Consider the following 26,826-nt stretch of genomic DNA (forward strand, 5'->3'; position numbering starts at 1 on the left):
GGAAAACATAGGCAGAACACTCTATGACATAAATCACAGCAACATCCTTTTTGACCCACCTCCTAGAGAAATGGGAATAAAACCAGAAATAAACAAATGGGACCTAAGGAAACTTAAAAGCTTTTGCACAGCAAAGGAAACTATAAACAAGACGAAAAGACAACCCTCTGAATGGGAGAAAATATTTGCAAATGAAGCAAGTGACAAAGGATTAATCTTCAAAATTTAAAAGCAGCTCATGCAGCTCAATATCAAAAAAACAGACAAGCCAATCCAAAAATGGGCAGAAGACCTAAAAAGACATTTCTCCAAAGAAGATATATAGATTGCCAACAAACACATGAAAGAATGCTCAACATCACTAATTATCAGAGAAATGCAAATCAAAACTACAATGAGGTATCACCTCACACAGGTCAGAATGGCCATCATCAAAAAATCTACAAACAATAAATGCTGGAGAGGGTTTGGAGAAAAGGGAACTCTCTTGCACTGTTGGTGGGAATGTAAATTGATATAGCCACTATGGAGAATAGTACTGAGGTTCCTTACAAAACTAAGAATAGAACTACCATATGACCCAGCAATCCCAGTACTGGGCATATACTCTGAGAAAACCATAATTCAAAAAGAGTCACGTACCACAATGTTCATTGCAACTCTATTTACAACAGCCAGGACATGGAAGCAACCTACGTGTCCATCAACAGATGAATGGATAAAGAAGATGTGTCACATATATTCAATGGAATATTACTCAGCCATAAAAAGAAACGAAACTGAGCTATTTGTAGTGAGGTGGATGGACCTAGAGGCTGTCATACAGAGTGAAGTAAGTCAGAAAGAGAAAAACAAATACCATATATGCTAACACATATATATGGAATCTAAAAAAAAAAAGAAAAAAATGGTCTGAAGAACCTAGGGGCAGGAAAGGAATAAAGACGCAGATGTAGAGAATGGACTTGAGGACATGAGGAGGGGGAAGGGTAAGCTGGGACGAAGTGAGAGAGTGGCACGGACTTATATACACTGCTAGTGGGAAGCAGCTGCATAGCACAGGGAGATCAGCTCAGTGCTTTGTGACCACCTAGAGGGGTGGGATAGGGAGGGTGGGAGGGAGACACAAGAGGGAGGAGATATGGGGATGTATGTATATGTAGAGCTGAGTCACTTTGTTATACAGCAGAAACTAACACAACATTTTAAAGCAATTATACTCCAATAAAGATGTTAAAAAAAAAAAAAGAAAGAAAAATTCATGGACTATCTTGTTTTACACGTCAGGCAAGGTGATTTTTCTTAACCCAGTGGTAAAGTGCTTTCACTCTGCCAGCAATGACTTTCTCCCCAGATAGCTACATGGCTCTCAGGTCAGGCATCACCTCCTCAGAGAGGCCTTCCCTGACCACCATGGAAAAGTAGTCCCCTCATTCCACTGTCCATTCTCTCAGAAGTTTTTATTTTCCTCATAGCCCTTACCATCATCTGAGAGGCTTTGCTTTTACGTGTATGTCTTTATTTTCTGCCTCTCTCTGATGGAACCTAAGATCGAAGAGGACAGGACCTTGGCTATCTTTTTCACTGTAGTTTTCTACACTCTAGAAGAGCACTCAAGCCCAGAGAAAGCAACAATAAACATAGATTGAGTAAGTTAATGAGGCATGGGAAGTAGTTTACAAGTAATAATAGAATATTATAATAGCTATATGTCTTACACTATTAAAAAGTGGTTCTGTGTCTACTCTTTAACAAACCTGTCTAAGGTAGATAGGCCCACCCCCAGCTAATCAGGGATGAGGAAACCCAGGCTCAGAGGGCTTGACCAAACAATTAGAATATACTGGATTCAGGACTTCTCCTCGGACCTTCTACCTTGACAATTAGTGTACTTGACCTAGGATCAATCTTTTATTCCATAGTGCAGAGCTTGGTCCCATCAATATTTTCAACTGGAAACACCTCTAATCAAGCCATGAAGCGGTCTAATATTTAATCTTTGGGATAAGTGATTAATTGCAAGGATAGTTAATAAGTCTACCCACTTTTTATTTGAATCATATATGTCAGTAATAACTCAAGGAACATTTTAGCACTGGAGGAAAATCTTCATTTAGCTCAGTATCTGCTGCTTATTTCAATAAATGTATTCTGCTGTTCCTGCACATTAACTACCATGGCTCTGAAATTAACCTTTCCTGTTTGCTTGTGCCTGACCTCGAAGCATCCTAAATTACTCAAAGCAATTCTGATGGCTTTAATTTATGAGAACACCTTCAAATGTTCATCTTTTAAATCCTGTGCAACAGTAGCTCCTTTTTAATCTTAGCTGATAACTCTGATTAGGCACATCCAAAGGCTGATTACTCCCCCTGCGGTTAATGCCAGTGTCAATGCTAACTACTTATCTCACAGCGGGAATTGCCTTGGAGAGTCCATTTACATTATTTCTCAGAATTGATTTACACTGTTATTTCCTATTGATCACATAGGAAAAAGAAGGTATAGACAGTGTCCTCTGAAGGCCTGCTAAGATGTCAAATAGTGCAAGCCAAGTACATGCATTTATTCTATACTCAGCCAGTAATGCAACAATGTAAATACCTAGTTGCTTCCAAAATGTAGACATTTTTAAAAGACATTATTTACTATTAGGATTTTTAGTTATTTCATCACAAAGCTACTTGGGGATGGAATCTATGTTACCAAAATGAGTCAAATCAAAATGAAAAAAAATGAAAGAACATAATCTAAGTGTAGGTTATATGTGTACCATGTGGACAAATTAAGCCAATTGTGTCCCTGTGCTGTCTTATGGTGCTAGAATCTTTGAGCAAGCAGCATGCTGCGTGACAGGGTAACAGAGATGCTACCACAAGAGGCAGCAGTCCTAGCTCTGCAGATTTCTGGAATCATGTAGGCTTATCTGGAGTGTTCTCATGGTTGGTTTCTGGCAGTGCAACTATGACAATGACAAAGACAATCCTTTCATTAATTCCTCTAGTAAATATGTACTGAAAGCCTCCAACTCTGAATTGGGTATTATGTTAGATCCTAAGGATTCTAGGGGTGAATGAGACTGATGTGACTTCTGCTCTCCTTAAACTGTTATCCTGTTTGAGAAGACAGGCAATAAACAAGTAAACAAACAAATATTGATACCATCACTAAGTGTGTAAATGCCACAAAGGAAAAGAAGAGCATGTCAGAAGTCTCTTCAAAGAAAGCCCTAATCTGTGACCCAAAAGGATGCCTGTGTTATACGCTGGGTGAGGAATCAAAAGACAAGGGTTCTGCCCTGAATTACACCACTGTCTAGGTCATGGTTCTCACACTGAAACATATGCGAGCTTGTTCAACCACAGTTTGTGATTCAGTAGGTCTGGGGTGGGGCACCAGAGTCTACATCTCTAACCAATTCCCAGGAGATGTTGCTGCTGCTTCTCCAGGTAGCCCATTATGAGAACCTTCTGTCCTTCTCACTTTCCACACTCATCATGAGGATCACTAAGGAGATAAACTATACAAAACCCCTTAATGTAAATGAAAGGGGTGGTGACTATAAAGAAATAGATTCAGATAGAAATTAAAGTCCTAAAGCACTTAAGGGTAATGAGCCAATCAGAGTTGATTTTAGGAGGAAAATTCTCACCTCTCTCTTCAGGAAGGAAGGTGCTTTTATGTTCTTCAAAAGCCATTTTTCTTTTGATGGAATGTAAGTCATTTAATTTTGGAAGGGGCTCATGAGGGCCCTCAGGTTTCCATCAGAGACTGGCAGTCACACTCTTAGCAGCATGCCCTCTCCACTGCCTTCACAATCAGACACCTGCTGGGGGAGCCACGGTGGTTGAAATCAGGTCATGTTTTGCAGTGTTTTGCAGAGAACTAACTCAAAGCCATCTTATGAGTTACCTACTCTAGAAACTGAATCTCCTCAGGACTACAGGCTCCCTTTCAGTACACTGACTAACACCACTGGAGGAAGCAAGGAATAAAGATGTATCGCCTAATACTATGGTGGTTTGAATTAACTGTCCCTTCAGGGACTTGACTTATTCATTTTCCAATTCTGACCCTGTTGAAAAGAATGACCATTTTTTCCCAGGCATTTTTTTCCCCAAGGTGGTCTTATAATTTGAAAGATTTAAAAGGCTTCAGATCATCCTCCCAAAGTGATGTTCTGTTGAGGCAACAGAAGCAAGGACTGTCCCAAGAAAGAGATGGCAGGTATTTTAATCTCACTTTTGTCAACAGTGATCTGAGTAAGTCACATACATTCATTAAAATTCAATAAATATTTAACCTCTATAAATCTCAGCTTCCTCCTTTATAAAAAGTAAGGATTGTCATAGACCAGTTGTCGGCAAACTTTTTCAGCAAAGGGCCAGGAAGTAATGTTTCAGGATTGTGGCCATACAATCCTGGTTGCAACCATTCAATTCTGTCACATCAAAGTAGCCATAGACAATATGTAAACAAATGGGTCCGGCTGCATTCTGATAAATTTTTATTTACAAAAACAGGCAGCAGGCCTGGCCAACACTTGTCACGGACTCTCTCCCTATCTCAGGAAAACTTACTTGGTCACTGCCGTGTCTCTAATACAGACTTGGCTTGCTATTGCGAGCAACAGGTTTAACCTCTCTCTACCTTAATTTCTCTCTGTGTTGGAAGAAAATATTGCCATGTCAGTTCCTCATAGAAATTTCAAAAGGACTAATGAGCTAATGTCTCAAAGTACTACGATTTCTTGATGAAGGGCACAAGAGAAGTACTAATTATTATCAACAGTACCTTTTAAGCTACTATCATCTGATTATTATTGCACCTGGGAATAAAATAAGGATTCTGATTCCCACCACTCCATAATATTCAAACATGTTATGCTACGGTTTCTCACCCTAGAGTTTCCTTTCAAATGATTAATAAAAAACTGTGAGTTGGATGCTAATATTACCCTTTGATGTCTTACAAAGATTAACTAGAAGGAATAAAAGAAACAGGTTCCACCATTTTATATACACAAATTTAACATATTTTCCATTTATCTTTGATGATTATTCAGCCCTAAAGCCTAAAAGTGGAGCATTCTCAAGAAATAGAATAGACATGTGAACTATGCTGAAAATCATTAAGTTGATATGGCTTCTTTATTTTTATTTGTTCACTTTTAGGAGAAGGTCCATTAAGAGTAAATTTCTTAAAATGATACAAAGGAACTTATATGCAAAACAGAAATAGACTCGGAGACACAGAAAACAAACTTATGGTTACCAAAGGGGAAAGGGTGGTGGGGTGGGGGGCAGTAATAAACTAGGAGTTTGGGATTAACAGATACACACGACTGTATATAAAATACATGACAAGGACCTACCATATAGCACAGGGAACTATATTCAATATCTTGTAACACCCTATAATGGAAAAGAATCTGAAAAAGAATATATATATATATATATATAAAACTGAATAACTTTGCTGTACACCTGAAACTAAGGCAACATTGTAAATCAACTATATTTCAATTTAAAAAAAGAGTAAATTTCTTAGACAAGAGACTTTGGAATTAGATGTACGTTAAAATATGATTTAAAAAACACAATGGGGGACTTCACTGGTGGCACAGCGGTTAAGAATCTACCTGCCAATGCAGGGGACAGGGGTTCAAGCCTTGGTTGGGGAAGATCCCACATGATGCAGAGCAGCTAAGCCCGTGTGCCACAACTGCTGAGCTTGCGCTCTAGAGCCCGCGAGCCACAACTACTGAGCCTACGTGCTGCAGCTACTGAAGCCCACGTGCCTAGAGGCCATGCTCCACAACAAGAGAAGCCACCGCAATGAGAAGCCTGTGCACCACAACAAAGAGTAGCCCCCGCTCGCCACAACTAGAGAAAGCCTGCACTCAGCAACGAAGATCCAATGCAGCCCAAAAATAAAATAAATAAAATTAAAAAAACAAAACAAAACACAATGGATATCACTGATTTCATAATTTCTTAGAAATATTAATATACGTTTTTTACATCCCCCCCTGCCAGCAATTAACAACCAATCTCCTCCACCTTTAACAACTAATTCATTTGATAGATATTTCTCTAGTATACATTATAAACAAGGGACTTCTAGAAAGGTGGAAAGTTTGCATATATAACAATAAAATGTAGCAAGTAAAAAGGGCCCTCAGCACATTAACATGCAGTTTTCTGGATTTTGAGGCAAAAGAAGGCACTTTTAGTTGAGTTGTTTTATGGCAGAAGTGATATCTGAGCTCAGTCTGGAAGACAAGTAGAAAGGAAGAAAGATAGAATTTTCTAGAAAGCCCCCAATACAGAGCCCATGTACAGACATGCCATTCTGAGCAATTCAGATCATATAAACAGTTGTAAGTAGCTCAAGACAGAACAGGAAATCACGGAAGGCCGAAGATAATCAGGTTAACAAGTGTGTTTGAGGAAAAACCCACTGAAGGATTTGGAGAGGAGAGTTAGATTTTATTCATTTATTCGACAAATACTTTTTGAACCCCTGTTATGTGTCAAGCATTTTTCTAAGTCATACATTTTTCTAAGTAGTTTTTACAACAATAAATGAAAAAGATGCAGAAAAAAAGCTCTGCCCTCATTCTGGTATGGGGAGACAGACAGTAAACAAAATAACTAAGTAAATGATACTGTGCATTTGAATGTTAAATGCTATAGATAAGCAATTATAAATAAAGCAAAGAAGCAATTAAAAATAGGTTGGTTACGACGACACCTGAGGGGACAGCTGAGCAAGGATCTGAAGTACAGTAGGTGAGGGAGCAAACCACGCAGGTGTCTGGAAGACTAGAATTCCAGGCAGAGGGAACACTAATGCAAAGGCATTAAAGATCCAGCAAAGCAGCCCGTGTGAGGGAGGCAGAGGACAGAGGGAGGTAGAGAGGGTCACACGTCTAGAGCCTTGTGGACAGTTACAGGGACTCTGGATTTAAGAATATTAATCTACAGGACTGGGCAGAGTGGAGTGAAGGAGGGAAAGAATGAGAAGTAGAAGCAACAGGCAAAAATCTATTTGCCAGGTGAAACTGTCTGAAACAACTCATTTGATCACTCATTGATTAATTCAGCACATATGCTAGATATTGACATTAGGATCATGACTGAGACAGACAAGCCTCACCCACATGAAGCTGACCCTCTGGTAGAATGATGAGAGCATGAACAGAAACATCCAACCGGTTGACAAGCTTCTAAAAATCCATAGAAATCTAAATTTTATTATGAATCCAAAAAAAAATCTAATATTGTAAAAGAGAACATACCAAAAGATCAAATTGTATAAACAGTCCTTAGTCCACTTTCTAAGTCATTTCTTTACCAATAGCCTTCAGTGAAATATTGGCCAATATTCTTTCCACTCTTAAGATTACTTCTGAAAAGAATGATCGGCTATTCCACATCAAAAGACATCGTTCAAAATATCCAAGCAGTGAAGAAACACTAAATCTTTGAGGCTTATCATTCCACTGATCATGATGAATCACAGAATACAGACTCTAAGTATAAGTAATTCAAATACAAGCATTTATGAATAAATTAATTTAGCAAGCATGAAAGAAGCAAAGACAAGTCCAAAATTACCAAGTTTGTCTGTAACCCAGACAACAGCATTTTCCAAACAAATTGCTGATGCTCGAAGATATTATCACTGGTGACTGGATGGCTGGCTTTAGTACCTTAAATGATAAACCCGCTGTCACAGAGGACAAATAGGAACTAGATTCTGCTGTCAAACTGTCATGGAATTATTAAATATGGAGGGGGAAAATGACCCAAACAGTATGTAATGAGCTCCCTTTTCATTCTCTCTCTACAAAAGCACATCTGTGGATTGTTAATGAGTCTGAAATGGATGAACCAAATTGATGAGAAAGAAAAAGATCTCTCAGGGATAGGAAAAGGGAAAATGAACATACACAGTGTTTATAAAATTTAAAATACAAGGCTTTGTGAAAGTACTTGACATACTACAAAGTGGTATGCAACATGTAAGCTCTTATTACTCATTCCTTATTGCTTTCATTGCTTTTATGTTTTTAATATAAATCATTAATCTCATTAAACATAGAGAAATACCAAGATCTAGTCACAAATACTCCATGTTTGTGACTTTCTTGAGGGGGCACTGCCGTTCTAGTCTGGGAATTTCTATCCTGCTGGATGATTTTTTTACTAGACGTGCCCTGTGGGTTGATGCACAGTGACTTGAATGTGTGTCATCTGATTCAGTATCTCGGCTCACACAGATTCTGTACTGAGTTCTGTGGATTGACTTTCCATGGCTAGAGTCCTTGTCGCACAAAGACTCACTTGCCCCAGGCTGCCCAGGAATTCCAATCATGGAATTTCTCAAGCACAGGTATAGATTGATCTTTGTACCTCAGTGCCTGGTGGTGTACAAGCCTTCAACAGCCCTGAACTGAGCTGAATGACGATCAAAGGAAGCTCATACAGAGGGATGTCAAACAGGGGTAAGCGCATGGAACAAAGTCACCCTGGTGTCAATCCATACAGCAGAGCCGCCATTTTATTTGGTCATATTTAATGATTCTGAGGTTATCTGTCTTCAGACATTTCAGAGTTGAAAATTTTTTGATTTGTGCTTTAATTCATAGGAAAGAAAGTAGTAAATCAATAGGAGACTCGGTTTAAGGACAGACACCTTAAATCTGAAAATCATCAATAATCTGCTTGTCCTCAGGGTGGAATCTGTCAACTATTATATATCACAGAGGTAGTAATGGTGGTAAGAAGGAAGAATGACCAATCTTGGTAAACATGGAGCCATATAATCCTAAAGGGAAACCACCTTTAACACTCAGCGCCTCTGAGTCAGAGGGAGAGGTGCTCTAAACACCGTTACACACAAGGGACTTTATTTGACATAAATATATATTCCAAGTAGGACTGAGGGCCATCTGGCCCATGATTTGACTCTTTCACACAAGGTAAAAACACTAACAAGGAAAGAAAAATGAGAAGTCATTAAAGGAAAAATTAAACAGTATATAGTGGATATACTTTCACTAGCAATGCACCGTAAGGTATACAGAACGCAGTATTATAATGTTACAAAGAAAAAAACCATTTTAATATATTACTGTTTACTAAAAATCTTCAAATGTAAACATACTTTAAAATAGAACACACTATCTCTCCACTCACACATATCCATGAGAAATTCATTTTTATACAACTTGTCTATACAGAGCCCAAAGATTGTGTCATAATTTTTTAGTCACATATTCTCCACTACTAAAACAGAAAAAAAAAAAAATCAGCTTCACTTTTACAAAAAATGTATTCACCAGGAGGGCTCACATAAAGCAGGTGAATGGAATAAACGACTAATTGGTTTCCCAATTTCCAGATCAATGCATGACTTAATGGTGCAATGAAACCCTCTACCTCCACCCCCCACCCCGGAAAATTATGTGATAAAAAAAATCTGTGCCTTTAACCAGCTTCTCTTTCAGTATTTTTACTCCACATCACCCCACCCAGTTGGCTAAACGACTAAGCAACAAGGTCAATCAAATGCAATACTTCTCTCCATTCAAATATAATGGAAAATTTGACCATTCCACATTCAAAGAGCAAATACATTCTCACTCTGACAACCACATTCCAATGGCTTTTCCTGAAAGCCAAGTGTGACAGATGCCTCGGCTGTAATTGCCAATCAGCCTTTACATGGCAGCTGAAAACACAATACATCACTTTGATCTCCTTTGCTCTAAACACATCCACAATCAAGAAACCTGAACAAGGAATAAGAAATTGGCATCATTTCTAGAAGCCGTCACTCCACGGCACTTAAATACTATAAGGTATATTTTGCTCACATTTTTATTTCTCTGTTTCAGAGACCCTCTGTCAAAGATCCGAGCAAAAATCACCTACAATTAAACATCGCACATATATTTGGAGATGTATTTGGAAAACACATTTCATTACCATGTACAAAATCTTAATAAAAGCACATTTAATTAAATACCACTGCTACCACTTCCTCTTCCAGTTACCCACTTGAGGACTAAAACAAGGTAAGAGTGCTCATCTGATTTTGAAAGTGTTCAAAAGAGCTGTACTCACATTTTGCAGGCAGGTCATAGCCACACGTGATTTTTGCATGTCCAGTTTCACAGCCGTTCAGGTTACGACATTCAGCGAGCAAACAGGGGCCAGCTGCTCTGTGAATACAGCCATCCACTGGAGGAGAGAGAAGAAAGTTAGCCCATATTTGGCCTTTTGGAAATAAATGCAAAACTTGGGATAGGGAAAGAAAAGGAACTCAAGTTTTTCCTCTTAGAAATCACCATAGTCCCATGGAAGAAAATCCATGGTATTCAATCCCTTAAACATGGTTTTCTTCTCTCTTTCTCTCTCTCTCCCTTTGGTTTGTGTGGTGAGCAGAAGGGTTACAGAAACAGCGTGCAGCTAAATGTTAAACAACAGGTTCTTTAGAGGTAGGGGAGCCCTGATTCGTAGCCTTTTCCAACTTCAATTGGGTAAATATTTCCACCATGTCTATTTCAAGCCATCATCTCCATGTCACCTAACACAGAATTGGGAAGAAATGCTAACAATTCTATGTCCGAGGTGGTAAGCGTTGCCTCTGACACACCACAGGTTATAGAAGAAAGAAACGTCGAGAAGCAAGTGAGAAAGGCGCTCTAGAACATCTGCAGTCACTGCAAAACTGAGAGTGAAGCTGTTAAAGTAAGAACCAGACCTCTAACTTCCTCCACCCTCAGTGGCACGAAACAAATGCAGTAGGTGTCTGCAGGGTATCTGACCGGGGGTTAGGTGAGGGGTGAGGTTAGCTTAGGTCTTGAAAAACACCCGGAAGACCACCCCTCACTCACTTGACGTGGATGAAAACAGAACCTCCACCGCTCCTGCTGCAGCTCTGCTAACCGAGCAGGCTCTGCCTCTCCCCAGCACAGGCTCTCATCAAGCCCTCTGGCTCTCATCCCTGCCCCACCTCATGTCTGCCCTTCACGGTGAGAATCACCTTTTGAAAATGCACACCTGATGCCACTGGAAATTAAAACTTCATTTGACTAGATTGGGGGCGAGCACACAGCTGGAGGGCTACAAGACCATATGCACATAATTTAGTAGTTACTGAATGAGCCCTTGGACACAGAAGAAATGCAAGACTGAAACAAAGGGTTAGAAGACAGAAGGAGAGAGGAATAGTAATCTGGGCTGTGAAAACAGACCAAGATATTAGCGGTCTGAAGAACCCTCCCCTCCACAGTCCACAACACCATGTAATTGATCACTGTTTTTTTATTATTATTATTATTAATTTTGTGAGAAAGCTGGATAATGAGTGGGAAGTTGTCACTGAGGGACATGTAACCTGTCTAATGGCCTCTGCTACCACCAACTGGCATGGAAACATCGCTTTTGGCTGAACAAGTTTCCTAGGGAAACAAGCTCATCTGGGCTTTACTACATCACTATTTGCATACCTGTAAAACTTGAGAATAAACCTGGGCCTCAAAGACCCTCACAACAACAGAGCCAGACTACTCTAGTAGTCATAGTACTCTAGTAGTCATTCCAGACTACTCTAGACTACAGTATTTCCGAAAACCTAGGTTGAAATCCAGACTCTACCTTTACCAGCCATACGCTGCTCAAGCCCGTTTCCTTAGAAATTAGTGTCAATAATGGCTGTACTAACAGGGTTATGCATGGAATCTGAATAGTATAATGCCTGAGAAGCACCAGCAAAGTGTTTAATACAATGTTATGTGCCCCACTGATGGTAGTTATTATCTTAAACTCCTTAGATGAAAGTTTTGTGTAAATTTTAAAGTAACTATTTTTCTTATATAAAAATGAAAAATATAGAGAAGCAAGAAGAATATGAAAACTACCATTTGCCCTCCCACCTAGAGAATTCTTCAACATTCTGATGTTCACTCTTTCACTGATTATACACACACACACACTCACACATATAATTTTTCTCTTACAAAAATGATAAATTTTGTTCACTCTTTCACATAGCAATTTTACTTTGTGAACTATTATGTAGTTGTTAAAAAGAACAGGCCAATTTTATATGTAAATAGAGTCAGTACTAAATATGAAAAGATTTCTAAGTGAAATGCCAGGTTTAAAATATATATATAATATATATGTATATATATTATATATATTTTTTATGTAAAGTCACAATTTTGTTTACAGTTATACACATACACACTTACATGCATATACATGTATGTGTACTGGAAAGACAGGCATCAAAACATAAAAAGTGATTATAGGATGGGAAACAGAAGGTGAAACTGTTAAGAAAAAAAATTAGGTTCTAATTTCTCTATGTTTAAATTTTTTTACAAGAGCATCAAGAAGAGTATTTTAAAGTGAATATTTTTTTCTTGGCAAAGAGATCATTAGTTTGAAATGGATAACTAAAATAGGATTTGATAGCATACTTGATCATATGCTGTTAAATATTGTCTGCATTATTTAGATTGCAGCCTAATGCAGTTTGTAAACATCTGATTTTCAAAATCTTCATGGTTATACCAGCATTCACGACTGCATTAGGGCAATGAAAGTCTAGCTGAAGTTATTTAATAATAATGACTACAGCTTAAATGTACTGAGTGCATCCATGTGCCAGGCACTGTACTGAGGACGACCGTATAAGGTACACACTAATTTTATAATCTCCATTTTATAGGAGTTTAGAAGAGGTTAGTAACTTACCTACATTCACAAAATATTGGCAATGTGATTTCAAAACCCCGGGCCTGTCTAATGGAGCATCCATACTCTTAACTGCTATAGCTCACTGCCTTTGGGACTTGAATCCAGGCAGCCTCACCTCAATTCTTGCATGTGGCATGTGGAACCACTATATTACATTACTTTTTAATTCCCATCAATTCTGTCTATGAGTTATAATGTACATGCAATCAAATGCACAGATTTTAAGTGCAGTTCTGATGAGTTTTAACAGGTATATACTCACGTAGCAATGATGCCAATAAAGATACAAAGTATCTCCATCAACCCAAAAAGTTCTTCTGTACCCTTCCCATCCAATTTCCCCTCTCACCACCCAGAGGGAGCCCATGTTCCGACTTCAGCCACCTTAGCTAAGTTTTGCCTATTATATAATCCCAAACTTCATATAAGAGATGGAGGGGGCCCGGGGGAAGATGGCGGAAGAGTAAGACGCGGAGATCACCTTCCTCCCCACAGATACATCAGAAATTCATCTACACGTGGAACAACTCCTACAGAACACCTACTGAATGCTGACAGAAGACCTCAGACCCCCCAAAAGGCAAGAAACTCCCCACATACCTGGGTAGGGCAAAAGAAAAAACAATAAACAGAGACAAAAGGATAGGGACGGGACCTGCACCAGTGGGAGGGAGCTGTGAAGGAGGAATGGTTTCCACACACTAGGAAGCCCCTTCGCAGGCGGAGACTGCGGGTGGCGGAAGGGGAAAGCTTCGGAGTAGCGGAGGAGAGCACAGCAACAGGGGTGCGGAAGGCAAAGCGGAGAGATTCCCGCACAGAGGATCGGTGCCCTCAGGCACTCACCGGCCTGAGAGGCTTGTCTGCTCGGCCACCGCCGGGGCGGGCGGGGCTGGGAGCTGAGGCTCGGGTATCGGGTTTCAGCCGGAGCGCAGGGAGAGGACTTGGGCTGGCGGCGGGAAGAGAGCCTGAAGGGGTTAGTGCACCACGGCTAGCCCGGAGAGAGTCCGGGAAAAAGTCTGGAGCTGCCGAAGAGGCAAGAGACTTTTTCTTCCCTCTTTGTTTCCTGGTACGCGAGGAGAGGGGATTCAGAGCGCTGCTTAAAGGAGCTCCAGAGACGGGCGCGAACCGCAGCTAAAGGCGCGGACCCCGGAGACGGGCGTGGGACGCTGGGGCTGCTGCTGCTGCCGCCAAGAGGCCTGTGTGCGAGCGCAGGTCACTGTCCACGCCCCCTTTCTGGGGAGCCTGTGCAGCCCGCCACTGCCGTGCTCCCAGAATCCAGAGACGGCTTTCCCGGGAGACCGCATGGCGCGCCCCGGGCTCGTGCAACGTCACGACGGCGCAACGTCTCGCCGGCGTCTGACGCCTCAGGCTCGCCCCGCCTCCGTGCCCCTCCCTCCCCTCGTCCTGAGTGAGCCAGAGCCCCCGAATCAGTGGCTCCTTTAAACCCGTCCTGTCTGAGCGAAGAACAGACGCCCTCCGGCGACCTACACGGAGAGGCGGGGCCAAATCCAAATCTGAGACCCGGGAGCTGCGAGAACAAAGAAGAGACGGAAATCTCTCTGTGCAGCCTCAGAAGCAACGGATTAAAGCTCCACAATCAACTTGATGTACCCTGCATCTGTGGAATACATGAATAGACAACAAATCATCCCAAATTGAGGAGGTGGACTTTGAGAACAAGATTTAAGATTTTTTTCCCCTTTTCCTCTTTTTACAAGGAATTATCCTAAATTGAGGAGGTGGACTTTGAGAGCAAGATTTAAGACTTTTTCCCCTTGGGGCTTCCCTGGTGGTGCAGTGGTTGAGAGTACGCCTGCCGATGCAGGGGACACGGGTTCGTGCCCCGGTCCGGGAGGATCCCACATGCCGCGGAGCGGCTGGGCCCGTGAGCCATGGCTGCTGAGCCTGCGCATCCGGAGCCTGTGCTCCGCAACGGGAGAGGCCACAGCAGTGAGAGGCCCGCGTACTGCAAAAAAAAAAAAAAAAAAAGACTTTTTCCCCTTTTCCTCTTTTTACACGAATTATTCCAAATTGAGGAGGTGGACTTTGAGAGCAAGATTTACGATTTTTTTCCCCTTGTTCTCTTTCTGTGAATGTGTATGTGTATGCTTCTGTGTGAGATTTTCTCTGTATAGCTTTGCTTCCACCAATTGTCCCAGGGTTCTATCCGTCCGTTTTTTTTCTTTTTTTCTTTTTTTAATAATTATTTTTTTATTTTAATAACGCTACTATATTTTATCATACTTTATTCTATTTTACTTTACCTTCTCTCTTTCTCTTTTTCCTACCTACACTTCCTCCCTCCCTCCCTCCCCCCTCCTGTCTTTCTTTCTTTCCTTCCTCCCTCCCTCCCTCCCTCCTTTCTTCCTTCCTTCCTTCCTTCCTTTCTTTCTCTCTTTCTTCTAATTCTTTCTTTCTACTTTTTCTGCCTTTTATTCTGAGCCGGGTAGATGAAAGGCTGTTGGTGCTGCAGCCAGGAGTCAGTGCTGTACCTCTGAAGTGGGAGAGCCAACTTCAGGACACGGGTCCACAAGAGACCTCCCAGCTCCACATAATATCAAGCGGCGAAAATCTCCCAGAGATCTCCATTTCAACACCAGCACCCAGCTTCACACAACGACCAGCAGGCTACAGTGCTGGTCACCCTATGCCAAGCAACTAGCAAGACAGGAACACAACCCCACCCATTAGCAGAGAGGCTGCCTAAAAACATAATAAGGTCGCAAGCACCCCAAAACACACCACCAGACGTGGACCTGTCCACCAGAAAGACAAGATCGAGCCTCATCCACCAGAACACAGGCACTAGTCCCCTCCACCAGGAAGCCTACACAACCCACTGAAACAGCCTTAGCCACTGGGGACAGACACCAAAAACAATGGGAACTACGAATCTGCAGCCTGCAAAAAGGAGACCCCAAGCACAGTAAGATAAGCAAAATGAGAAAGCAGAAAAACACACAGCAGGTGAAGGAGTAAGATAAAAACCCACCAGACCTAACAAATGAAGAGGTAATAGGCAGTCTACCTGAAAAAGAATTCAGAATAATGATAGTAAAGATGATCCAAAATCCTGGAAATAGAATAGACAAAAGGCAAGAAACAGTTAACAAGGACCTAGAAGAACTAAAGATGAATCAAGCATCGATTAAAAACACAATAAATGAAATAAAAAATACTCTAGATGGGATCAATAGCAGAATAACTGAGGCAGAAGAACGGATAAGTGAGGTGGAAGATAAAATAGTGGAAATAACTGCTGCAGAGCAGAATAAAGAAAAAAACAATGAAAAGAACTGAGGACAGTCTCAGAGACATCTGGGACAACATTAAACGCACCAACATTCGAATTATAGGGGTTCCAGAAGAAGAAGAGAAAAAGAAAGGGACTGAGAAAATATTTGAAGACATTATAGTTGAAAACTTCCCTAATATGGGAAAGGAAATAGTTAATCAAGTCCAGGAGGCACAGAGAGTCCCATACAGAATAAATCCAAGGAGAAATACGCCAAGACATATATTAATCAAACTGTCAAAAATTAAACACAAAGAAAACATATTAAAAGCAGCAAGGGAAAAACAACAAATAACACACAAGGGAATCCCCATCAGGCTAACAGCTGATCTCTCAGCAGAAACTCTACAAGCCAGAAGGGAGTGGCAGGACATATTTAAAGTGATGAAGGGGAAAAACCTGCAACCAAGATTACTCTACCCAGCAAGGATCTCATTCAGATTTGATAGAGAAATTAAAACCTTTACAGACAAGCAAAAGCTGAGAGAGTTCAGCACCACCAAACCAGCTTTACAACAAATGCTAAAGGAACTTCTCTAGGCAAGAAACACAGCAGAAGGAAAAGACCTACAATAACGAACCCAAAACAATTAAGAAAATGGGAATAGGAACATACATATCAATAATTACCTTAAATGTAAATGGACTAAATGCTCCCACCAAAAGACACAGAGTGGCTGAATGGATACAAAAACAAGACCCATATATATGCTGTCTACAAGAGACCCACTTCAGACCTAGAGACACATACAGATTGACAGTAAGGGGATGGAAAAAGATATTCCATGCAAATGGAAATCAAAAGAAAGCTGGAGTAGCAATTCTTATATCAGACAAAATAGACTTTAAAATAAAGACTATTAGAAGAGACAAAGAAGGACACAACATAATGATAAAGGGATCGATCCAAGAAGAAGATATAACAATTGTAAATATTTATGCACCCAACATAGGAGCACCTCAATACATAACGCAAATACTAACAGCCATAAAAGGGGAAATCGACAGTAACACACTCATAGTAGGGGACTTCAACACCCCACTTTCACCAATGCACAGATCCTCCAAAATGAAAATAAATAAGGAAACACAAGCTTTAAATGATACATTAAACAAGATGGACTTAATTGATATTTATAGGACATTCCATCCAAAAACAACAGAATACACTTTCTTCTCAAGTGCTCATGGAACATTCTCCAGGATAGACCATATCTTGGGTCACAAATCAAGCCTTGGTAAATTTAAGAAAACTGAAATTGTATCAAGTATCTTTTCCGACCACAATGCTATGAGACTAGACATCAATTACAGGAAAAGATCTGTAAAAAATACAAATACATGGAGGCTAAACAATACACTACTTAATAACCAAGTGATCACTGAAGAAATCAAAGAGGAAATAAAAAAATACCTAGACACAAATGACAATGGAGACACGACGACCCAAAACCTATGGGACGCAGCAAAAGCAGTTTTAAGGGGGAAGTTTATAGCAATACAATCCCACCTTGAGAAACAGGAAACATCTCGAGTAAACAACCTGACCCTGCACCTAAAGCAATTAGAGAAAGAAGAACAAAAAAACCCCAAAGTTAGCAGAAGGAAAGAAAGCATAAAGATCAGATCAGAAATAAATGAAAAAGAAATGAAGGAAATGATAGCAAAGATCAATAAAACTAAAAGCTGGTTCTTTGAGAAGATAAACAAAATTGATAAACCATTAGCCAGACTCATCAGTAAAAAAAGGGAGAAGACTCAAATCAATAGAATTAGAAATGAAAAAGGAGAAGTAACAACTGACAGTGCAGAAATACAAAAGATCATGAGAGATTACTACGAGCAACTCTATGCCAATAAAATGGACAACCTGGAAGAAATGGACAAATTCTTAGAAATGCACAACCTGCCAAGACTGACTCAGGAAGAAATAGAAAATATGAATAGACGAATCACAAGCACTGAAATTGAAACTGTGATTAAAAATCTTCCAACAAACAAAAGCCCAGGACCAGATGGCTTCACAGGCGAATTCTATCAAACATTTAGAGAAGAGCTAACACCTATCCTTCTCAAACTCTTCCAAAATATAGCAGAGGGAGGAACATTCCCAAACTCATTCTATGAGGCCACCATCACCTTGATACCAAAACCAGGCAAGGATGTCACAAAGAAAGAAAACTACAGGCCAATATCACTGATGAACATAGATGCAAAAATCCTCAACAAAATACTAAGAAACAGAATCCAACAGCACATTAAAAGGATCATCACCATGATCAAGGGGGGTTTATTCCAGGAATGCAAGGATTCTTCAATATACGCAAATCAATCAATGTGATACACCATATTCACAAATTGAAGGAGAAAAACCATATGATCATCTCAATAGATGCAAAGAAAGATTTTGACAAAATTCAACACCCATTTATGATAAAAACCCTGCAGAAAGTAGGCATAGAGGGAACTTTCCTCAACATAATAAAGGCCATATATGACAAACCCACAGCCAACATCGTCCTCAATGGTGAAAAACTGAAACCATTTCCACTAAGATCAGGAACAAGACAAGGCTGCCCACTCTCACCACTATTACTCAACATAGTTTTGGAAGTTTTAGCCACAGCAATCAGAGAAGAAAAGAAAATAAAAGGAATCCAAATTGGAAAAGAAGAAGTAAAGCTGTCACTGTTTGCAGATGACATGATACTATACATAGAGAATCCTAAAGATGCTATCAGAAAACTACTAGAGCTAATCAATGAATTTGGTAAAGTAGCAGGATACAAAATTAATGCACAGAAATCTCTGGCATTCCTGTACACTAATGATGAAAAATCTGAAAGTGAAATCAAGAAAACACTCCCATTTACCATTGCAAGAAAAAGAATAAAATATCTAGGAATAAACCTACCTAAGGAGACAAAAGACCTGTATGCAGAAAATTATAAGACACTGATGAAAGAAATTAAAGATGATACAAATAGATGGAGAGATATACCATGTTCCTGGATTGGAAGAATCAATATTGTGAAAATGATTCTACTACCCAAAGCAATCTACAGATTCAATGCAATCCCTATCAAACTACCACTGGCATTTTTCACAGAACTGGAACAAAAAATTTCAAAATTTCTTTGGAAAAACAAAAGACCCCGAATAGCCAAAGCAATCAAAGAAAGAAAAACGGAGCTGGAGCAATCAGGCTCCCTGACTTCAGACTATACTACAAAGCTACAGTAATCAAGACAGTGTGGTACTGGCACAAAAACAGAAAGATAGATCAATGGAACAGGATAGAAAGCCCAGAGATAAACCCACGCACATATGGTCAACTTATCTTTGATAAAAGAGGCAGGAATGTACAGTGGAGAAAGGACAGCCTCTTCAATAAGTGGTGCTGGGAAAACTGGACAGGGACATGTAAAGGTATGAGATTAGATCATTCCCTAACACCATACACAAAAATAAGCTCAAAATGGATTAAAGACCTAAAGGTAAGGCCAGAAACTATCAAACTCTTAGAGGAAAACATAGGCAGAACACTCTATGACATAAATCACAGCAAGATCCTTTTGGACTCACCTCCTAGTGAAATGAAAATAAAAACAAAGATAAACAAATGGGACCTAATGAAACTTCAAAGCTTTTGCACAGCAAAGGAAACCATAAACAAGACCAAAAGACAACCCTCAGAATGGGAGAAAATATTTGCAAATGAAGCAACTGACAAAGGATTAATCTCCAAAATTTATAAGCAGCTCATGCAGCTCAATAGCAAAAAAACAAACAACCCAATCCAAAAATGGGCAGAAGACTTAAATAGGCATTTCTCCAAAGAAGATATACAGACTGCCAACAAACACATGAAAGAATGCTCAACATCATTAATCATTAGAGAAATGCAAATCAAAACTACAATGAGATATCATCTCACACCAGTCAGAATGGCCATCATCAAGAAATCTAGAAACAATAAATGCTGGAGAGGGTGTGGAGAAAAGGGAACACTCTTGCACTGCTGGTGGGAATGTGAATTGGTACAGCCACTATGGAGAACAGTATGGAGGTTCCTTAAAAAACTAAAAATAGAACTACCATATGACCCAGCAATCCCACTACTAGGCATATACCCTGAGAAAACCATAATTCAAAAAGAGACATGTACCAAAATGTTCATTGCAGCTCTATTCACAATAGCCCGGAGCTGGAAACAAGCTAAGTGTCCATCATCGGATGAATGGATAAAGAAGATGTGGCACATATATACAATGGAATATTACTCAGCCATAAAAAGGAATGAAACTGAGCTATTTGTAATGAGGTGGATAGACCTAGAGTCTGTCATACAGAGTGAAGTAAGTCAGAAAGAGAAAGACAAATACCGTATGCTAACACATATATATGGAATTAAAAAAAAAAAAATGTCATGAAGAACCTAGGGGTAAAACGGGAATAAAGACACAGACCTACTTGAGAATGGACTTGAGGATATGGGGAGGGTGAAGGGTAAGCTGTGACAAAGCGAAAGAGAGGCATGGACATATATACACTACCAAACGTAAGGTAGATAGATAGTGGGAAGCAGCCGCAGAGCACAGGGAGATCAGCTCGGTGCTTTGTGACCGCCTGGAGGGGTGGGATGGGGAGGGTGGGAGGGAGGGAGACGCAATAGGGAAGGGATGTGGGAACAGATGTGTATGTATGACTGATTCACTTTGTTATAAAGCAGAAACTAATAAAAAAATAAATAAATAAAAAAAAAAAAAAAAAAAAAAACTAAAAATAGAACTACCATATGACCCAACAATCCCACTACTAGGCATATACCCTGAGAAAACCATAATTCAAAAAGAGACATGTACCAAAATGTTCATTGCATCTCTATTCACAATAGCCTGGAGATGGAAGCAACGTAAGTGTCCATCATCGGATGAATGGATAAAGAAGATGTGGCACATATATACAATGGAATATTACTCAGCCATAAAAAGAAACGAAACTGAGCTATTTGTAATGAGGTGGATAGTCCTAGAGTCTGTCATACAGAGTGAAGTAAGTCAGAAAGAGAAAGACAAATACCGTATGCTAACACATGTATATGGAATTTAAGAAAAAAAAATGTCATGAAGAACCTAGGGGTAAAACAGGAATAAAGACACAGACCTACTTGAGAATGGACTTGAGGATATGGGTAGGGGGAAGGGTAAGCTGTGACAAAGTGAGAGAGAGGCATGGACATATATACTCTACCAAATGTAAGGTAGATAAGATAGTGGGAAGCAGCTGCATAGCACACGGAGATCAGCTCGGTGCTTTGTGACCGCCTGGAGGGGTGGGATAGGGAGGGTGGGAAGGAGGGAGACGCAAGAGGGAAGGGATGTGGGAACAGATGTATATGTATGACTGATTCACTTTGTTATAAAACAGAAACTAATAATAAAAAAAAAAAAGTGAAAAAAAAAAGAAAATGAGGAAAGGATGAGGATGTGTATCCACAGAACACAACTCTCTAATGCAACACAAGCTAAAATTTCTTAAAATTTGAAATTTTACTAGTACTCCTAGGTTCTGTCTTATAATCTTTCATGAAATGTTGCATTAAACCTTAGAAAAACTCCCCCCAAAAAGAAAAAGATATGGAGGATGGGGCTAGCTTCTTTTGCTCAGCATATTTTTTGAGATTCACCTGTGTTGTTGCATGTATTAATATAGTATTTCATTCCTTTTCATTCCTGAGTAATATTCCATTATTGAATATACCATAATTTCTTTATCCATTCATCTGTGAATGGATATTGGAGTATTTATATTGTTAGCTATTATGAATAAATCTTCACATTTATACAAATCCTTTTGTGGCCATATGTTTTCATTTCCATTGGACAAACACCTATGAGTAAAATTGCTGGGTTGGTATATGTTTTCCTTTTTAAAGAACTAACATACAGTTTTCCCAAGTGATTATACCAATTTACATATACCCCCAGCAACGTATGAGTTTTCAAATTTTGGCAGTCTTTTGGTGTTGTCAGCCTATTTAATTTTAGCAATCCTAATAGACGTAAAGAAGTATGTCGTGATTTCAATTTGCATTTCCCTGGTGATTAATGGTGTTAAGTATCTTGCCAAATGATTATTGGCTATTTATATACATTCTTTTTGGAAGTGCCTGTCTATGTCTTTTGCTAATTTTTATTGTCTTTTTTATTTCTGAGTTATTTTAAATGTACTATTAGTTCCATAGAATTTTTTTAAATTTCAGATATTTTATTTTTTCAGTTCTTGTGATTTTCGTTTGGTTCTTCTTCTTACAGTTTTCATATCACTCCTGGAATTTCCCATCTCTTAACCCATTATATCCATCTTTTCATGTAAATGCATTAACAGATTTCACATAGTAATTTTAAAGTCCCCATATGCTAATTTCAATATCTAGGTTAGCTATGAATCTGTTTATATTGACTGATTTTCATATGACTCTGGGTCACATTTCCTCGTTTCTTTGCATGTCTAATAATTGCTGATGGCATATGAACATTGTGAATACGTTGTGGAGGCTTTAGATTTTATTGTCTTTCTCCAAATGGTATTGAAATTTATCCCAGCAGGTAGTTAAATGACTGCTAGGTAATAAGGAGGCTTAGTTTTAGGCTTTGTTAAGCCTAACACTTATAGGCTGGTCTATTTCAGTTTTTCCCTTAGTCCTTGGATGTGGGCTTTACTCCTAAAGCTTGGACCTTCGGGGGTTTCAGTGGAAATCCCAAGTTGTTTGGCAACTCCCTCTAATCTGCGGGAGTAAAATTCTAAACTCTATATCCCTACAGTGAGAAGATGATGAATGCTCTGCCCAGTGAGTTCAGCCTTCCAGCTTTTGTTTTCTTCCTCATCTCCATGGAGTCTTTCCCTGCACAAACACAGCTCAAGGCTTAGCCAAGGATTAAAGAGGTATTTATTTATAGATTTGGGGGTTCCCCCTCTGTGACTGTCCCTGTTCTGGAGTCCTTATCTCAATTCCTAGTCATTCTGTCAAATCTGATTCAGTTCTATCATTCCTAGAGCCAATAAACCTATTGCTTTTGGTTTGAGCTCCATCAGCCACGTGCCAGGTAGGGTAGAAGGAGCCCTCCGGGTCACAGCTATTCAAATGTAGATCTCACCCAGTATGGTTTCCTTCTTTCAGAGGATTGCCTGCTTTTAGTTGCTCTCTAGTGCCAGTAAATACTTTTTGTTATTGCTTTTGTATTTTGCCAAGAATCTGTATATACTGTTGGTGGGATGGCTAGTCTGATACAAGCTGTCATTATCAGAAGCTGGAAGTGTACACATTTTTGATTGGTTAAAACATGATCTCATATGATTTCACAGCTATATTTGTGGCCCTTTGGGAAAAAATGTATGAGACAAAACGTCAGTGGTAATATCAATTGTATCAATTCTGTGTTTAAAAGTATTGTTATGTCTTTGAAAGACAAAAATAAATAGACTATATATGCACGAACTCAGTATGAGAGTGTAAAATTCTGTAATCTATTATCAATTATTTTGCTAGACTTATTTTCCTAAAATGAAAATCTGATTTTATTACTTCCCTACTAAAGTAATATTTGCCATTCCCCATATTCACATTACAAAACCCTTAATTCCAAATTATGGTCTTTTAGGCCCTTCACAAATGTGGTTCCAATTTGCCCTCCCCACCTCATATCACTCCATTCTTTCTCCTCACACATCTGATCTGGCCACATCTAAATCCTCACAATCCCCTAAACACACCATGATTTCTTTGCAAAGTACTCTCTACCGAGGATATCTAGCTATGCCTCCCGTTTCCTTTTCTGCCAAGCAAGGTCTTTCTCATTTTTCAACTTCTAGTTCAAATGTTTTCTCCTCTAAAAAACTATTCACACCCTTTATAGGACACAGTAGTGTCTCTTTATGTTCCCACGATATTCTGGTTTATGCACTAATTCCATACTTATAAATTGTTTTATAGCTATTACATAAATAGCAGAATGTGTGTCTCCTCGCTTGGTCTATCAGCTCCTTGAGGGCACAGGAGGTAGCTTATTCTCTTGTAGATCCCCAGCTATCTCAGTAACTGACATTTTTTTTTTTTTTTTTTTTTTGCGGTACGCGGGCCTCTCACTATTGTGGACTCTCCCGTTGCGGAGCACAGGCTCCAGAAGCGCAGGCTCAGCGGCCATGGCTCACGGGCCCAGCCGCTCCGCGGCATGTGGGATCTTCCCGGACCTGGGCACGAACCCGCGTCCCCTGCATCGGCAGGCGGACTCTCGACCACTGCGCCACCAGGGAAGCCCAGTAACTGACATTTTGTATGTGTTTAATACAATTGAATTAAATGCAATTAAATCTGAGAGGAAAAGCAGTCTAGCTTCTTTTTTTAAATAATACTGAAGAAGTGGTTAGGCTACTTTAAAGCCAAAGAATCAGAAGTTAAAAAGTAAAGTAATTACACAGCCACAAGGTTATAGTCACAGATCTAATGATGAGCTTCTATATTAGAAGTGTTAACAATTCACAGAATCTGAAAATTCACCCACTTCTCTCAGGTCTGGTGCAGCCTGCTGGAAAAAATGCTCCTTTAGTTTCACTTAGGGTCAGGCTGAAAAGGTAGCAAGCTCAATAGTGGCCGATGCGAGATTCAACACAGTAGCACTTTTTCCATCTCCCCCACCCCAGGGTGAGAGGAGATGGAGGACTAACAGTTAACATTCGTGCTGACACAATGTATTCACTCCAACCCAAAATGTCTAAACCTAATTACAATTAAAAAAAAATCCAAGGTCAAAAGTCTGAAAGTTGAACACAATTTTCCAGAGAGATAAGACTATCTTTGCCTCTTGGCCTAACAAATATATATCCTACAGGCAAAAAGAAAACTACAGTCCTTAAATACACAGGTCACCAAAGCCCATTTATTATTTTTTTTCCTGGGCATATAGCTAGACAGCACTTTCTAGCCTCCCTTTTAGTTATGTGTTGTCATGAGATTGTGTTCTGTTTAAAGGAGTATGAGTAAAAGTGATGTAACTACTTCTACTCCAATCCCTAAAACCCCTGCACACGCCCTCCGCCTGATCTCCCTGTTGTCTGCAGGCTGGATGTAGAGGCTCCAGGGCAAGACTCCAATGCCCCAGGAGATGGTACAGCAACCACATGGCAAGTGCATGAATCCCTAAATGATTCTGTAGAGCAGAGTTCCACCCCATCCCCACTTCCCATACTGGATGGTGAATCAGTATTAGATAAACTTTTATTATGCAAAGCCACTGAGATTTTGGAATGTTTGTGACAGCAGTTTGCCTTAAGTAATACATTTACATCTGTTGTAAATACTACAATGGTAATTTTCATTCAGGCTGATTATTGTTATTTTTTCAACTTTTATGCAAAATATTCAGATTTTAGTACTAGAACGAACATGTTATCTGGGCCATGTTCATTTCCTTCTGTATGCCCATTATCATGCTAGACTCTCAGGTCTCAGAGAACCAAAGCCAGCCTGTCCCATTAACTCAAATAGTTGTTCCTCCTACTTTGTGATCAAAACCAGACTAGTAGAAGATAAAGGCTGAGGACTGCCTCAAAACTGCCCGTGGTATGGTCAGCTAGGAGTGGAGTGAACACTGAGGTCACCCACAGGGCTGCTCTTCATCAGGACTACAAGGGGTCTGGCTGCAGCTTCTTCCAAAGACTAGGCTTTCTGCTGTACAGACACACCTGTCACTTACCGTCCTGACAGCCAGGCCAGAATGCTTGCAGGCAGATGGTTAACTATGGCAAGGGCCTTTAATTCCCAGCATATTTCCTCCAGTAACCTAACAAAGGCTAAATTCAGAAGACCTGAGCCTATTAATTAGGCCATCTTACCTAAGTTTTCTTACACTATAGCCTAGAGAATTAGACCATCTGAGGGTGGGGGTAGAAAGATGGATTTCAGCTGTGCTTGGGGGAAATTATTTTTCACTTTTGTCAATTTTACCTTGTTGTTTAGATTTTGGGAATGTTTTATAGGATAGTCTTATCCCACTATTTAAATAGCTAAAATAAGGACAAAAGAGATGGGACATGAAACCACATCAATTTTTCTGACCTAGGATTTATTTTACCCATGGATTCCAAGCCACCTCTCTGGCATTCCTCAGGTAAAGCTCCCCATTTTACACACAAATGAACAAACTGATGCTGACAATAGGGGAAGAAAAAGAAAGCCATAAAGCACTGGAATCCATCAGATACGGTGGACTAGTGAATGTAACAGCTAGCAAAAAAAAAGAACCAGGAAAGAGTTCTAAATACATGTTTTAAAAAATACTAAAAGCACAATTTAGTGAAATCCAGTTATTTTAGAAATTGGCCCTATGAGGCCTCTCCCTTGTCTACAAAGACAATTTTCTAAACAGTGTTTAGCAAGGGGGATTCTGAAGTTCTTAGATCTGCACATATTCATTTAATCTTCTTCTGTAAATAAAAGACAGTAACTTAATCTAAAAGTTGCCACACAAATCATATTAGCCTGAAAATTAGAGGCTCTCTTATTGAATATATCCCTTAGAAGCTCAAGAGGATACAACAGAGTTCTTTCTAAATCGAATCAACATAAATTTATTAAACTACCTTGTACACAGCATTCTTCAAGAAGTTGTGTGGGGAATCCAATAATGATAATAATACGTCACATCTTTTGAGGGTTTACCAAGTGCCTTCCAGGGTGCAAAGTGACTT

At 39.7% G+C, this 26,826-nt stretch overlaps 1 protein-coding gene across 3 annotated transcripts in view; it reads right to left on the bottom strand.

The window, feature by feature from the left end:
• MACROD2 (mono-ADP ribosylhydrolase 2) overlaps nucleotides 1-26,826 on the bottom strand; it is a 1,985,837-nt gene that overhangs the window by 1,343,047 nt on the left and 615,964 nt on the right. For all 3 annotated transcript variants that reach the window (XM_079719352.1, XM_079719351.1, XM_079719350.1), the window contains exon 5: nucleotides 10,137-10,253. In XM_079719352.1, coding sequence (XP_079575478.1) covers nucleotides 10,137-10,253 — 117 coding nt within the window. The remainder of the gene's footprint in view (nucleotides 1-10,136; nucleotides 10,254-26,826) is intronic.

The sequence above is a fragment of the Hyperoodon ampullatus genome, assembly GCF_949752795.1.
Source record: "Hyperoodon ampullatus genome assembly, chromosome: 14".
Lineage (NCBI taxonomy): Eukaryota > Metazoa > Chordata > Mammalia > Artiodactyla > Ziphiidae > Hyperoodon > Hyperoodon ampullatus.